Source organism: Amphiprion ocellaris, chromosome 9 (assembly GCF_022539595.1).
Source record: "Amphiprion ocellaris isolate individual 3 ecotype Okinawa chromosome 9, ASM2253959v1, whole genome shotgun sequence".
Lineage (NCBI taxonomy): Eukaryota > Metazoa > Chordata > Actinopteri > Pomacentridae > Amphiprion > Amphiprion ocellaris.
The window spans coordinates 27,636,510-27,652,731 of NC_072774.1; the positions used below are offsets into that span (position 1 = coordinate 27,636,510).

Genomic DNA, 16,222 nt, shown 5'->3' on the forward strand with positions numbered 1-16,222 from the left:
GATGCAACATTTTCAGGTAGCCAAAACTTTATTTTATATCTTTTGCTGCAGGACAAGATGTGTTTAAGCACACTGCATCCACAATAGCGCTGTTTAAACAAATGATGTTGAACTATAAAAAACAGTCCTCTGCCTCTGACAAAGGTGAAAATAGAGGTCATGGTATAGGAGACGTGTATAACAGGCTGAGGAGAAATAAAAAAGCAATTTATTATGAAAAATGTGACAATATGTTCAAAAAGGAGGGGCAGCATTCCTCGTTGCTAATGCCGTGATCATTTTCCATTAAGTCGAGAGACAGACTGCGGAGATGCTGAATGAAAGTGATGTAGGAGGGAGAGGTGGAAACAGTGGAAAAGGCTGCAGAGAAAATAACAAAAGAGGAAGATGGATGCGTAGATCAATAGATGGACGGACGCAGATAGATAGATATGCAGGCAAGGTAAGGAGAAGGTGAGCGTTGTGTAGCTAAACACACTGGAAACCCATCACCAACCAGACTCTGGCCAGTGGCACTCCAGGGAAAAGAGAGGAAGAGCAGAGGAGGAGAAGAGAGAACAAGCATGTGGAAAGGTAAAGAAGAGGACAGCGAAGGGACAAAGGCAGATGTCCAAGCAGCCATACCTGCAGATTCAATTTTGCTTTTTTCCCCTGCTTCCCCTCTGCTCGTTTCTTCCTCTGCTCCTTAAACCTCTCTTGTCCGCCTCATCTTCTAAACCTCTTCGTCTCTGTCTAATCTCTGGACAGCGCAACAGCATACTGACCAGAACTGAGTCTCCCAGAGGAGGAGATAAAAGGCAAACAAGGAGGTGCGTGTGGGACAGAAAACTAGAAAAAGCAAGATGAAGGTAAAAGCATTCATTGGGTTTATGTGAGAAGCCACTGAGGAGGTTAAACTTAAAGCTTGTTGTGATGATTCGTCTCTCCACTTGCTGCAAAAGTAGGATAAAACAACCATTTTGTATCAGAAAATGTCTGCAGCTGACTGGAGGTTTGCAGTGGAAACTTTCATGATGTTTATTGGTTGGAACTGGCAAAGATTAGGACAGGATTTGAGAGTACAGTCTCCTGAAAATACCAACAACATATGAATGAAATTTAGTTCCAGATATACAAACAATTTATTGGTCATCTTGAGTTATTTTCCACTTTCAGAAATGATCATCAGAAATAACCAATAACACCAAAGTTCCAGCATTTTTTTTTTTTTTTGGAATGCCATTAACTGTCAATATCCAATGTTTGTACCTTAAAACAATGCACATCGTTTGTCAAGAAATGCCATATGCCTGTTAAATAACATAGTTTCATTATATAATGTATGTCACATAAATATACATTTATATTTCAGTTTACACAATAATAACACACAGCTTTGGCTGAATACAAATTAGTGGGTTTGTTTGTCTTCCGATCATGTGCCATTAGTTCTCTAGACTCGGAGTCACTGAACAATACAGTAAAAAGTCTCTTATAAGTGTTGCTGAAAGGTTCATGACGGCCTTGATAAGCATGTGAAAGTACTGCTGAACTTCTGAAAACTTTAAAAAATAAAAAAAGTTCATGTAAAGCGATACAAAAAGTAATCAAAAAGTTCCTTGCAGAGTCCTGGAAGTGCTATAGAAGTCCTCGGAAAGTCTCTGAAACGCATCGCACGTCTGGTTCGTCTTCAAGTCGCAGCGATTGTAAAATCACTGAAGGCACTGTGATGAAAGTGATGAGCATTTTATCCGTGCGGTTTGTGTCCTCATTGTTAGCTTCTGATGGCTGTCTTCCTGTCTCTGTCTTTGTTCTGCAACAAGAGAGAAACAACATCTCGCGTCATCAAGGATTCAACGCTGAAATCACTTTAAACGAACACTTTATTTTTCTGTCGGAAAAGAGGACAGATGTGGTGAGAAAAGGAAGATGGAAACAGCTTAGCTTAGCATGAAGCCTGGAAACAACTAGGAGCACCAAATTAGCGAGCTTTAAATGTGCAGATTTTGTTACCTTTTCCACAGACCCAGGCTCCATTTTTGCCCTGTTTCCAGTCTTGATGCTAAGATAAGTTAACTGGCTGCTTGTAGCTTCACATTTGAACAAAGAAAATAAGGTCATTTGAATTTGGACACATGAACACTTTGTTATTTTATGTGTTCTTATGGCATTTTATGACCTTTGACCTTTTCAGACCTCATACATAATACATATTTTTATTTAATTTCTCAGCTATTAGTCACTTAAAAATGCATATTAGGTGAATAAAACGGTGTCAAGTCTTTATTTTGGGATCAAAATGTGGTAAAAATAGATGTTTTACTGCAATTACTCGCTTGGAATGAATGTGGTTTTGTACGTGTTCTGTAGAGAAAGTAAATTAGCCGTGCAGTAAACACACATCAACACACTGTGCACAGTGGCGTACATTAATTGTGGTAGCAGAGAGCAATGAGCGTGTCTGTAACTCCATTAACGCTGTGAGATTGACATCATGAGCCGGTTCATTGCCGCCCTGCATGATGATATGCTTCTCATTTATCTGTGGTATCAGAGCAGAAAGGCCTTGATTTCCTGGCTGGTGAGGAGACTTTCTCTATCTGGCCAGGAAAATAACATCACATTTTCCCTCTTCACCTAACCTTCCTCTCTGCTCGCTCCTCAGGCCATCTACCACTGGCTGTTCAAGTAACAGTCAAGGGATTTTGTTGAATGCACCACTGAATGATGGGTAGTTTTGGGAAATACTTTTCAGGGCGTATCTTTTAGGGATTTTATTCATAGCTGACAAATGATCGTAGGCTTTTTCCACCTAATTTCCTCAATGTTTGTACACAAAGGGTGAAGATTCCCACTAGAATGTAGGCCAACTTATATCCTCTCCTGACTTTTCTCCTCCCTCAGATATCATCTCCACTGGCCCTTTCTGCTGCCCTCCTCCTTCGCTTTCCTCCCACCGGCCGAACACCTGTTCCACATTTCCTCTCAGACTGAGCACAAGGTGTAGGTGTTTGGAAAAATCCGCTTGACTGACATCAAGAAAGGTGGGCTGGTGTCTGGAAGGGTATCAGGCAGTAATTAGAGGGTGAGATCATTGGATTTGGACAGGAATCGGTCCTCCCACTGATTGAGGTGAATGTGAGGAGACACAGAAAGTATGACTGTTGATCCGTCTTCCAGCTGGACCGAGCAGAGGATCATTATCAGATTATTAGTGAACACTTACTGCTGATGGTTGGCTGTGAGTGCAAATATGCGCAAACACCAGCAATATCATTCACTTATGTAGTATCTGGTGGTGATTTTTTTATTTCTATAACTAAATGCAGATTGTTTGGTCATTAAATGAGATATTTCTTGCACAACATAACTGTAAAACAGCTACAGAAAACAGTAAATCGCAGCTTTTGGCAGTTTCTCAGCCAAAATCTGGTTCTTATTCAGGTAATTTTTTTGTAAAAGCCACTTTTTTAGGCTGGTGTCTGAATGTTTTTGTGAAATTCTTACATTGCAACGTCTCTCTTTGAAATATTATTCTTGAATCACTAATCTGTGGCACTAAGAAGGTTTTGGGAGGTGATACAATGTTCAATTTTAGTTATGCTTTTAAAATATTATGATTAGATATTTTAATAACTTAAAACATTCAGAATAGTACTTACCCTAAACTCTGTCCTTTCCTAATCTTATCTGAAGTGTTTGTGCTGCCCGAATTGACTCAGGATGCAAATAACTGAGGACAAGGTGCCACCTTCCTACAAATTTCTTGCAGAACTCAAATGCTGCATTTCCTTTAAACAGCATTTCCTTCTAAAACATGATTGAGAGGGTTGCAAACGATCTCAGTGCAGTTTAAGAATGGACAAAGTTTACAAGCACGATCCAAAAACTGTTTGTGACTTTTGCTTTGGCCTCAATAAGCTGTTATTGTGCTTGTTCCCAAACCATCAAACCAAGTGCAAGTGCAGCCGTGCTCCCTGGTGTTTGCTGGAAAGCATCGTGGAAAATGATAGCTATTTATCAGTGGAAGGAAAACTACTTAAGGCAGGTTGCAGAGAGCGAGTACATGAAAATTTTCACTTGAAGAATGTGCGTGAAAATTGGATGATTTACCAAATTGCATCCAATTGCATTGGGATCGCTGAGGATCTGCCCACGTCTCGCTGTGAGAGTTTGGGGAGCACAGCTGGTGAAGGCGGTTCAGCCGGAGTGTAGCTGCTGCAGTCACAACAGACGGAGGGGCTTTAAGGCCGGCCTGGTAGTCAAAACAAGCTCCTGAAGACTAATCGGGCATGCTCGGATGACATCTCTGCTCTCTCTTCTCTTTCCAAACACACACGCAGACATACCGCTGACGTCCCTGGGGGGTGATTTGTCCGACACTAATATGATTACCTGATGATGTTTACTTTAGATACGATACGATGATATTCCCACACTGGAACAATATTATTGTACCATGGAGGTGAAAGCAGCCTTCATGTGAAGACATTTTCTTATCAACTCCACAAATTCAAACTTTCCGAAACTCAATCCGCCCGTTCCTCTACCTATAACTGTGGATTTTCCATGCACTCTCCCTCTCTTTCTCTTTTTTTTTTCCTGTGTTAAGCTGTTCTGTCAAATACAAACATCTAATTTAGTTTCTGGCTGCTTGAGGACAGGAATGACTGGTTGGAAAAAATAATTCCACTTGGGCACCAGCCCGCAATCGTATAAGGAGATTGGTATTTAACCATGAAATGAAAACTGGTAATATCCCTTTAGTTTATCGAGTGAAATATGTGAGTCTGCGTCAGCTTATAGGAGCTGTAATTACCCTCATAAATGATCACTGATTAACACAAAGCACATTAGACGTTTAAACAGCGCTAACTAGCACACCCAATAAGCCTTGTGTGTCATTATGTGGCTTGGACACCTCACACATTCTTGTTCTTGCTAATAAGCATCCTGATGGCTTCTGAAAAACACTTGATTAATCTTAGATTGTCCAGTCAGATGTAGGTCCCAGTAGATGGCCACACATGTATGTAATTATCTGTATAATGACTCCAGAACAGATCCGACTTCATTTTCACTCGTCTCAGATAACTCAGTTCTGCTGTGTTATTTACTAACCATCACTTTATCATCAGTGTTAAGATATACACCCTGAAACAGCCAATAGGTCATTAGCTTTAGTCAAGATAGTTCGAAAAAGCATCATTTAAACCCCCAGTTTCTGCTTTTTGTGGAGCTCCTCACCTGGCTCAGCTTTCTATAGTTTTGCTTTAATTTGCTCTGTGAGCTGCTCCTTTCCCTGAGGACCAAATGACAACAGAATGATAGTTTTGCTAATAGATTTTGTTAGTTATCTGACCCGACTTCTTCTGTTGGTGTTCAATTAGGGTTTAACTGCTTCCATCTGTGCTGAGAATATACAGGCAGGTTCATGCTTGAAGGCACACAGTCATACACGAAGCCAGGCTCACACACACATATAACACGCAGAACGTGGGTAAGAATATATTTAAAAATGGCCTGCAGTATATTCGCTATCTTCATTAGCATAGTTTGAATTGAGAAGCAAATAGGCGAAACTCACGAGGCACAAAACATTAAGTCAACACCAGCATTATCAGTAAATGAGGGTAATTTAGTTTTCATCTATGACCTTGAAAAGTCAACTTCATGCACAAAAAGTGACGCAATGCTTTTTCCAGTGAAAACAGACTAATATCCAAATAACTGTAAAAACCACAGTCATTAGCGCGCTGCTGCACATGTCCTATCCATGCATTAAAGCTCTCTTTAGGTGCACGGTTCATTTGATCTCTATAAAGAAGCAAAGTGTAGTTTCAGCACAGTCTAAAACCAACTGTCCAAACTGGAGGATAAATAGCTCCGTTGATTATCCCACCGAGTCGTTGGCTATTTCTCTCGCTCTCTCTTTCTCTCCTTCTCCATCTCTGTTTCCACAACTTCCTGCATGCCATTAGTTTAGAAAGTGTTGAAAGCGCAACCGTGATCCAGAGCTCCTTAACTCACTAATCATAGAGGAGCTTTTTCTGGGCCGTCTAGAAAGAGGCAATGAACTGCCGTCTGCTTGAAAAGACAAGAAGTTGAAGAGGTAGAATGAACTGCTTTTGATAAAAGTCTCCGTGAGTGTGGTGCAGTGTGCGGCCACATGTGTGTATATGTGTGATTTGTGTGGGTTTGAGTGTAAGCAGGGAGGGCGTTTCACAGAGAGCGGTTTCCAGGCTCCTTTAACATCACCATCAAAGCCCAACGTCAATGTGTTTCTAATAGTGGCAGCTGAATTAAACACTGGCTGTAGAGCCTCAGCAGAGGATAAATCATTTACAGAACAATTAGCTCATTTGTTGCTCTGCTCTGTACTGCCAATGACTTCCAGACACACACAGCCAGCCAGTGTGAGTTCGTCTGTGTGTACTATGCTTATAAAATTCGCTCTGGATGTGTCACTCACATTCATCTCATATGAAACACATACAAACTCTCCCCACTGTCTTTTTCTCTCCTACATTCAGACTTTGCATTCATTTGCTCTTGCACACAACTACAGATAAGTCGCTTTCCAGTTGCACGGTGCAGTTTTAGTGCCACTGTCTTTCCAACCACCCACAAAAATCATCACATATAAAAGTTTTACAGCAGCCAAGATGTAAATTAGAACTCTTCATCATATTAAGAGCAGCATACATCATGTTTTTAATGCTTGCCGTTTCACTGAATTCACACATTTCTTTTTTAATTTCAAGAAATTCCAAATAAATAAACGCTGTCAAGTCAGAATTAAATCTGGGTTGTGCCTTAAAATGCTTGTAAACTCATCTAAATTTACCCATTTCAAAAGGATCGTTGGTCGCTTTACAAGAACCACACCATAAGCACCATTGTCATTATATTTTTGCCAGATTTTTTACTTTGTTTCCAAACATAAATCTCCCCTATTAATTCATCAAATGAGCTGCTTTAAAATTCAAATACTGGAAAATGCTTTTGCTCATCATCTCCAGCTTAGAAGGAAAAAGTTCAGGCTGATTGCTGTTAGAAGCCAATTAAATACCATATCTGTTTACTTTTGCCATTGAATTGAACTGACCCTTTGCCTGTTTGGGGCCAAAAGAAATAAACTGCGGTTGTGGAAGAAGCTGTAAAAATGCACCGAGTGCTGTGGACTAAAGACAGAAGCAGACAACTCGAAAAAAAAATGTTTGTTTTGTATCAGAAAATGAACGAATAAAGACCGTCTCAACATTATGTCACAGCCTTGTACTTATATGCCCCACTGCAGAGAACCAGATGACACATTTCAGTGTCATTAACTTCCAGCAGATATCGACAAAACCCTGATTATTAAAAATGTTGAATCCCAACACCTGACATTTGCACTGACAGCAGATGGATTGGCCTTGCACAGCGTATCCGCATCAATCAACCCCACAGTGCAGGGATTTAAACGGTGCTCAGGTCTCCTCAATCCTCCACCCTCAGTGCTGTACATCTCATTTACAGATGTAGAGATCAGGAGTGTGGATGGGTTTTTAGTGAAACTATCAAAGGCACCAGAATGCAAGAGCTGCAGTCCAGTATATCAATACCAACCTGCTGGGGTTAAGTCAAATTTAAACAGTATTAAGAATAGATGGATAAAAACATCCTACATGTTATAAAAAGGACAACTTAGTGGAACTTGTACTGAAGAGTTTAACGCAGAGAAATAAATTCTGAGCAACAAGCACTAGAAAAGAAAAACATCTTTTTTTTTTTTTTTGCTTCAAGGTCACACTGAAGGGACTTTTTTTTGTGCCTCTAAACTCTCCGCAATAGAAGCAAAGCCTCACTGTTCTGAGAAAATCTGAATTGAATGATGAAGAATTGAACTGTGGGTTTAGAATATTCTTCCTTAGCTGAAAAAACTTTTTAAAAACTATTAGATTAACAAACACGACAACAAGCCTTTTCTTCTCAACTCGTGCAAATCTGATTTTCAAATACATGGACAGAGACAATAAGAGGGTTTTAATCATTTTCAAATGTCAGATAATCACCGTGTCTTAACGAGAAGCTAAAAATGATTAATCATTTATCGCTTACTTGTGTAAAATTATATAAAAACCTCTCACAGATAATGACATCTCATTAGTGTTCACATCACTAGAATATTCACTGAGTGCTCTGTGTGCAGTAGTCGTTACTAACAGGCCTGTTTGTTTTGAAACAGTTATACTGTATACACACATAATAAGAGGAAATGACCGTATACTTTTCTCACTTTCAGCCTCTCCTGCATTGGAAATAAGTGTAACTGAAGCGTTTGGTCTAAGCAGAACTGACAGCTGTGATGAACCTCAATGACCATAAAAACATACAAAGAGAGCACTCAGGACACAAAGGCTCATTCTACCTTCACAATCGTTTCCTCTCTGTAATCACCAGCACTGACTCTGCCCTTTAGCCCACTTAAACGCACTAGAGCCACTTTTCCAGGCAAACTGAAATGCTCTCAGGTTCTGCCAATCATAGTTAACCTTTTCTGTGCCAGGTGGATCGGAGCTGGTTTTCTCCTGAAACACCTTTACAGGTAATAGCATCAGTTTCTTTTGCCAAATGTACATTTAATGTGTACACAGCAGAGATATGACTTCTTCAAGGATGCTTATTCATGTTAATTTGCAGGTCTCAGTATAGTGGAGGCAATAACTTTGAATGATGAGTGTGGCGATACCCTTTATTTTTCTCATTTTTGTCTCCCTCAAGTACTGTGTCTGTATCCAAACTCAATATTCGTCTGTGATGTAGAGCTTCGCTCTTTTTTAAAAAATTTAAAACTCATCAGCGGGATTAGAGCCACTCTGTTGCACTGCATCACACCTTCTTTCATTACAGTAGACATGAGCACTGTAGTTTATTTTGATTCAATCACAAAGACACTATTCTGCTGCAGTAAAAACCAACTAGTGCATCTAAGATTCATCCACCGCTGAAATTAGACCCCAACAAATGCATCATTTGTATTTCATTTGAATCATGTTTGGAATAAACTACAGCGCCCAACAATTTTAGGAAATATTTTCATTATTTAATAATAAAGATGTATATTTATGATCTATTTTCCATTGCCCACAGGAATAGATGGTGCTGAGTACAAATAGAAATGGTAAAGACCTACCACGCTGTTGATTTGCACTTTTCAGGGGTTTTAATAATACGAAATATACAGATTAACATCAAACTTATCATTTACATTTAATTGATAGGTGAGATTTCAAAGACAATTTAATGTACTCCAAGTGGAACTAGCAGAGCGCTATTTAATATCGCAATTTGTTAAAGTTGCTTTTGCACAAACTGCATCTAAATATAAATCTTTTTCATCCCTATTTGTGGGCAATGTGTAGATGAAATAATGACTTTCATGTGGGTTCACTTCATCAGTTCACTCCTCCCAGTGTGTTTGAGATAAAATACACAACACACCAGAGAGAATAGTGAGACTTTTCACTGAGCTAATGGGAAACAGCATATTGTAGCTGAAAGTAAGCAACACAGACTTCGTCAAAGCGTCTCTGTTTGACTGTTTTGACATGAGAAAGTTTCAGAATTGTTTTCTCCGCAGCATGCATTTACAGGTCAGTCATACATCTGCAGCAGCGACTTGACAGCAGTAGATAGTGTTACAGAGCTCCTCCTGACTTCTCTGACCTCCACCAGGCTGATCGATATGCACAGAGGAGGTGGCAGCGGCGGGAGGAGGAAAAAGGTGAAACAGAATGAGATGTAAGGAGGAAGAGAATAAAAATGAGGGAGTCTGGGAGGACAGACGGTGAAAAAGAAAAGGCCACAGAGGAGAGACAAGGTTTCGGGCTAGTTATCTGGGTTTGTCTGGGTTCTGACACTGAGGACGTCTAGGCTTTCACTCGCAGGAGTTCAGAGGGGAGGCAGGAGTGGGGGGGGGGGACTGCTGAGACTCAGGTTATCCCCCAGCTAAAGGGTCTCTGGGTTTAGACACTGAGGAGGGTATTAGCTTTCACACACTGCTGGGGTAACGGGGGAGTCTGCCAGATGTCAGCTCCTTACCCATAAATCCTGCTAAATGGGCAGCAGCTATGGGTTAGAGGGGGAAAGTCGAGTGGATGTCACCTCTCTATCATCATGTGGGCTGTCAGAATCTGAGCTGGCTTCAGTCAGCTGATGTCACCTCCCTTATTTCCTGCTATTTCTCATCAGACTTTGTTATTGATCTGAAGCGTGTCAATTTCCTGCACAAAATCAATCAAAGAGACGTTCTACTATTCTGAATCAACTGTGCAAGAGTGGAGGAAGTGTTGCAGAAAATACATCTAGTCCTGTCCATAAAATGCTAAATAAGATTGTTTGTGGCTTCATCAAAGAACACTTCGTTTTGAAATGAACCACGTCTTTCAAATTTGTTTTTCTTTTACATACTTCGTGTGGTGACATTAAATCACCAGTTTGCATTTTTCAGGTCAGTTCCTCTTTCCCTGTGATTTCTCATCAGACTTTTTAAAGCTGATCTTCGGTGTGTAAATTTCCTGCACTGAATCAATCACAGTGGATAAAGTTTCACCGCTGGTGTAGATCAACATGTGCAAGAGTGGAGGAAGTGTGGCATAAAATCTGTTTATTTCTGTCCCTAAAATGAAAATTAAGCTAATGTGTGGCTTTGCCATAGCAGAAAACTATATTTTAAGATTATCCATCTTCCTCAAATTTAGTTTTATTTTACGTATACCTGTACTTTGTGTAGTGACATTTAGTTTCAGTTGAATAAAGTCACCAGTTGGTACATCTCAGGTCAGTTCCTCAACAGTTATGATTAAAATCGTCTCATATTCAGGCTGACGTCAATACATTCTTTAAATTATACACATGGTTTTGGATGGATTTCATGAGCTCCCGGTCATAAATCTTACTCGCTGCCTAATACCCTTGTAAACTTTAAATTCATATTTATAAAAAGAGAAAGAAAAATACACCATAGATGGGGTTAGACGTGCACGTTTCGTCTGCGTTACGGTGAAAAAGTCTGCATTCTCTTTGTCCTGCCTCTTGGCTCGGCTCTGACAGGAAAACAATCATTTCTATGAACTGTAACGTTCAGTGATTTTCTGGAACCATCTCAAACTTTTAAGCCACCTGCTCGAGTAAAACTAAGCCCCAGCAGTACAATAACACACAGTCCTTCACCCCCAACAGAGGACTTTAAAAGAGGTTCTGCTTTTTAAAGTCCTTCGGGGCCAATCAGGTTTATAGGCACAGTCACTGATCTCAGGTCAGTTTTAAACACCAAAACTGACCTAAAGCACCACACAGTGACTGTATTCTGCTTGTTCTTCGGCTCAGTATGTGTTATTTCCTAATTTTGGAGGAACTTCATGAATATAAAGTAAAATCAAAATAGTCAAAAGTCGTTGTTTTTTTGCATATTTTCTACCATTTAGTTTTAAAAGTATACCAGAGGCCTCATTATATACACTTTTTGTTTTGATGTTTGATTGATAGTTTTCTGCTCACCATTTTTCTCTGGTTGCTGAGGCAGAAAGTACAGATGTGCTTGGGCTGAGCCGATTGGTCGGATCCTCGGCTGGGGGAGGAGCTGACGTGGAAGAACGGCGGTGAGGGAGCGTGGCACGGCTGTCCGTCATGAAGCCCTTCGCCCAGAAGCAGCACGTTCCCCAGGTGGCTGATGTAGCTGCTGGCCAAACGTAGCGTCTCGATCTTTGACAGCTTCCTGTAATCACCCAAATATTTGTGCGATTAGCGCAGAAAGAATGTTTTAAATGGGATTTGAAAAGAATTGCTACACTTCTTGTGCAATATTTCAAAATGCAGTATGTGTGTAGAACGGGTGAAGACAATTACGCTTGATGTTGATGCTATCTTTGTGGCACAGCTCTTAAGTTCAATACCTGTCCTAAATTATGAATAAAGGTGCTTGTAGTCCACAGCTGCATCATGCACTAATTTTGTTTCCCAGGTGGAAATCATTTCACCTCTGTCTTGTTAGTGCATCAGACAGAATGCAGTGAGTCGTACCTGTCTGCAGGCTCGGTGGGGATGAGCGTGCGCAGCGCCGTGAACGCCGTGTTGACAGAGTTGGTGCGATCTCTCTCCCGCGCGTTGGCTGCAGTCCTCTGGCGAACTTCCCCGACGGGAGATATGCCTGGGGGGCCCAGCCTCCCCACCATGTCCCCCATGCCTCCGCCCCCTCCACCTCCTCCGCCCCCGCACAGCTTCCTCTTCCTGTTCACCTTGATGTGAAAGGCAGATGGGGACGAGGAGGACAGGCGGAAGGCGGCCGAGTTGGAGGAGTTGGTGGAGCGCTCCTCGGAGCCCGACCCCTCGCTGCCGTTCTCGTCTTCGTCTTCGGAGAGGAGGGCGATGTCGCCGTACAGGAAGCGGCCTGCAGGAGGCGCCGTGCGCAGCATCGCGAATGTCATCTTTGTTGCAGCAGCTACTGGTCCGTCCTGTGGAGGCTTCCTCACAGCAAGGTGCTTGCCGTTGAGGTCTGTTGTCAGAAGTTGCTGAGCTGAGTTCGTCGATGCAGCCAACTGAAGGCGTCCGCTAGCTGCAAAACTTTTTACGCCAGCTAAATCAGATGTCTCTTTTTTAAGTCTGCGTTAGGTTTGGTTCATAAATTCCTTTTACTAACAGTGAAGCATCAGCGAGTTGATCCTAAAGCAGAGGTCAAAGCACCTTGACCTTAGAGCCGCTGTACAGGTGGCTGCAGGTTCCACGTCCTTCTTGTTGTTGTTCTCTCTTGGCTTATACAAAAACACTTCACATCTCAGAGATCAGTTTCTCCTCCAGTTATTCCTTGGGGATAAACAAAATTTATAATGGCATGTTTTCTTTGTTTCCCTGTGAACGTCTTTCTTTCTCCTTGGTTTTCTATATTTGCTCTGTTTCTATCCCAAAAGCCAAACTAGCAAAAACTACCCTGTGCCAGCAGCTTCACGCTCTCTTGCTCTCTATTGGTCTCTCTCTTTCTCTGCCTCTTTGCTCCACGTGTGCCTGCAGTCTGAGTGTTTCCGTCTGTCTGTGGTCTTATAGCCGGTGGGAGGGCCGAAGGACAGCTGTCTCCTCCCTCTGAGCGCTGAGGGTCCCTCGGCTGCTGTCTAGAAGCAGGCCAGAGAGACCGGAGGCAAGAGGCAAACCATCAGCGGGAGTTTGTTTTGGCTGCACGCTGATGTGTTCCAGGGGAAGTCCGCCCTAAAACAGAACTTGCATCACCCGCAGAGCCCTCACAAACTGACATTCTAATCAATATGAATGCAGTCGGCATATTAGAAAAAACATCATCTGGCAGGAGCAATAAGGAGCCATGATCTTTGACTGTACAATTAAATATCACTTTAACCTATTTAACCGACTTTTGTTTGCTTTCTGCCAAAACTACATGAACTCACAGTTATTAACTATGTCAGAGGCCACTCTTTTGCATAACAAAGAGCACAATCAAATTATTTAACAGATTTTCTTCTGAGATATCTTGATTTTAGGCTCTCATATGGGTCAGCTGTAAATACAAAAATAAAGCAATCTCCTCCAGTTTTGCAGCTTTCCCACGCTGGGTGACTTTTTCTATTTACTGTCATTTACCTGCATGACAGGAAGAGGTACAACTGAGACTTGCATATGCAAAAAAAAACCATCATGTTTTGTTCAACCACCTCCTTGACAGTAATACGCCATGAAGCTTCTGTGGTGCAGTAAGAGTTTGCCTTTCTCACTACATCTTCGTCCCTCTGCTCCTCCTCCTCCTCCTCAGTGCTCGTCCCTGGACAGCAGGCCGGGAGGTGGTTCAGCCGCAGAGCTGGAAGCTGGCGGGTCAAGCTGCGTTTGTGGATGAAGTCGGGAAATGGGTTTATTCAGCCATGGCTGAACGCTTTTATCTACACAAGCTGCGACGCTAGAGGGCCTGCAAGTAGTTTACCCTCGAGGGATTCCGATTTTTAGGGCGGAGCACTTTTTTTGTGATGATGAGGTTCGTGGATTTAAAGTAGGGGAGCTGCTGCTTTACTCACCTACAGTCACTTTAACAATTTGTCTTCTGCTGAAAGATGAGGAAAGAAATGAGAGGAGACAGCAAAGACAGAGGACAGACTGGGAGTAAAGTAATGAGAACAAAAAAGTTTGATCTCTGCACATATGGAAAGACAAAATGGTCCCAAACTCTAATCTGCTTTTCCTACTTAAAGTCTTTGGGATTTTATTAGCCTCGATCGCGCAACTTAACTCCTATTTCCGAACAATTGAGTGACCTTTAAATTTTGCCCCCTACTTTAAATGTGCAGCGGTTAAAGGTTGACAACCTACGTAAAACTCAACTATGAAGTCTCTAATCCTCGGTAGTACCTTACTGAAAACTCTAAACCCAACTGCCATTGCTGGTATGCCTCCTTTGTGTAGATTGGCAACAGAAAGCTGCTGCTGAAAACTAATAGCACAATGAATAATCTGTCAGAGTTACACAATGTTACAGTCAGCATTCATCACTCTCCATTTCTCTGTCTTTTTTCCTCTTCTGTCCATATTTCTCTCCCTCCCTCCCTCTTCCCTGAATCCATCTCTACCCTTCAATCTGAGCTGGAGTGTTTATGCTGTGGTATTGTGTGAATGAACAGAAGCCAAAGTTGGTTGCAGTGGCTGATTACAGTACATACAGGAAGCAGAGGGATTGGTAGGCTGTAGGTTGGGATCAAACCAATCTCAACGCTATAATGAAAACAAAATGTGGCTCTTCCTCTATAATGTAATGTGCTTGGTTTATAATGAAAAAACTGAAAGGCATTAGGTTTTGGCACATGGGGGCCTTTTCTAAAGGTGCAGTTAAACAGGGCAGATCTGCTCATCTATTTCACATCAGACTACTATCTCAGACATCCATATTCACAATAAATATCCTGAAAACAACCTGGAAGAAAATAAACTGATCTGAAATTGAAGGAATTGTATGGGTTAAGAATGAAATGGAAACAAAACAGCGTGTACACTTTGTACTACAACACTCTTCCCCTCCTCCCTCAGCTGTCATTGGACACATCCGGCCACAAGATCAGGCCTCACCTCGCTCACTGCTCCAGATTCGACAGCCATTAACATTGCTCTTAGTTATGTCAGTTTTGCAAATAATGAAAACCAAAATTAAAGTGGACCGAAAATAACAAAACCACCCAGTGAAAACAAGCCTTTAAAGGGCCAATGGTGCAGCACAGTCCAGCAGCTCATTGCTCTTGCAAGGGGAAGAAAGTGGGACAATATGTGGTAAACAGTTTGGTTGGTTCTGAGGGCATTTTGGATTGGTTCTAAATATTTATTTTTTGGGGCATAAATGACTTTTATTGATAATAGTAGTGGAGTTAGACTGTAGAGGGGCAGGACATGAAATAGTTTGTATGAACTTAGCCTCCCTTTGCCATTCTGCAGAATATATTGCTTTGATTGCTGTCATTCTGTAGCACTTTGTGGCTTGTTTGCATTCCCTTAAACCAATCACAGTCATCATGGATGGAGCTAAGCAGAGGATGTGACTTTAAGAATGGAATATTTATTAAGTTAATACTAGCCTGAGTCAATGGATGAAGGATGTGGGGATAAACTGCCAGTGGCTGCTCATTCCAGTCTGTTATCTGCATGTTATTGTTGTCTCTGCTACAGGAAACATCAGCAACCCACAGGCAATTTCACATTTTTCCAAGCATTTGTATCATGCAGTAAGACAGCCCTGTTAGTTTTATTTTTTCATTTTTTTTTTTTAGTGGATTGTCTATTTTAATGACATGAATGTGTCCTTTTGCTTTTAGATATAATTAGATTTCTGTCAATACTTTTTTCTGTTATTTTATTGATATACAATTAAATAATGTGTCTTGCATTTTCACTATAGGTACATCAAAAAATAAATTATATCTATTGTATTATATATAAAATAGATTTGCAATTAGATCTCTTAATGTGGACGTGGTAATGAGCTGTCAGTGCTTCTTCTGTTATTTCATGATTTACTTTTTAGAATGTACACACTAATCAGCCTCAATATTTAAAACAGTCTCCCTAAAATATTGTGTAGGTCCACCTTGTGCTGCCAAGACATCACCTGTCAGCTCAGTAACACAGGACCTCTGGAGTTGTCCTGCTGTGTCTGGTACTGGATTATTGGCAGTGGATTCCTTGGGCCCTGTAAGATGTGTTGTGGAGTCTCTGTGGATTG

At 41.3% G+C, this 16,222-nt stretch overlaps 1 protein-coding gene across 1 annotated transcript; it reads right to left on the reverse strand.

The window, feature by feature from the left end:
* Positions 1 to 992: 992 nt before the first annotated feature.
* Positions 993 to 13,037, reverse strand: LOC111572970 (basic helix-loop-helix transcription factor scleraxis). The gene is made up of 3 exons (XM_023276871.3): positions 12,046 to 13,037; positions 11,524 to 11,740; positions 993 to 1,792 (listed from the first exon to the last, which is right to left on the reverse strand). The coding sequence occupies exons 1-3, from the start codon at positions 12,447 to 12,449 to the stop codon at positions 1,754 to 1,756; spliced, it is 660 nt and encodes a 219-aa protein (XP_023132639.1). The 5' UTR covers positions 12,450 to 13,037; the 3' UTR covers positions 993 to 1,753.
* Positions 13,038 to 16,222: the final 3,185 nt, after the last annotated feature.

What these genes read in the sequence shown, in the direction of transcription:
- LOC111572970 (XM_023276871.3), bottom strand. Translation starts at nt 12,449, where the DNA reads ATGACATTCGCGATGCTGCGCACGGCGCCTCCTGCAGGCCGCTTCCTG. An exon ending in CCCACCGAGCCTGCAGACAG is followed by an intron (nt 11,741 to 12,045) that starts GTACGACTCACT and finishes GGGTGATTACAG; the next exon opens with GAAGCTGTCAAAGATCGAGA. An exon ending in TCAGCAACCAGAGAAAAATG is followed by an intron (nt 1,793 to 11,523) that starts GTGAGCAGAAAA and finishes CTCTTGTTGCAG; the next exon opens with AACAAAGACAGAGACAGGAA.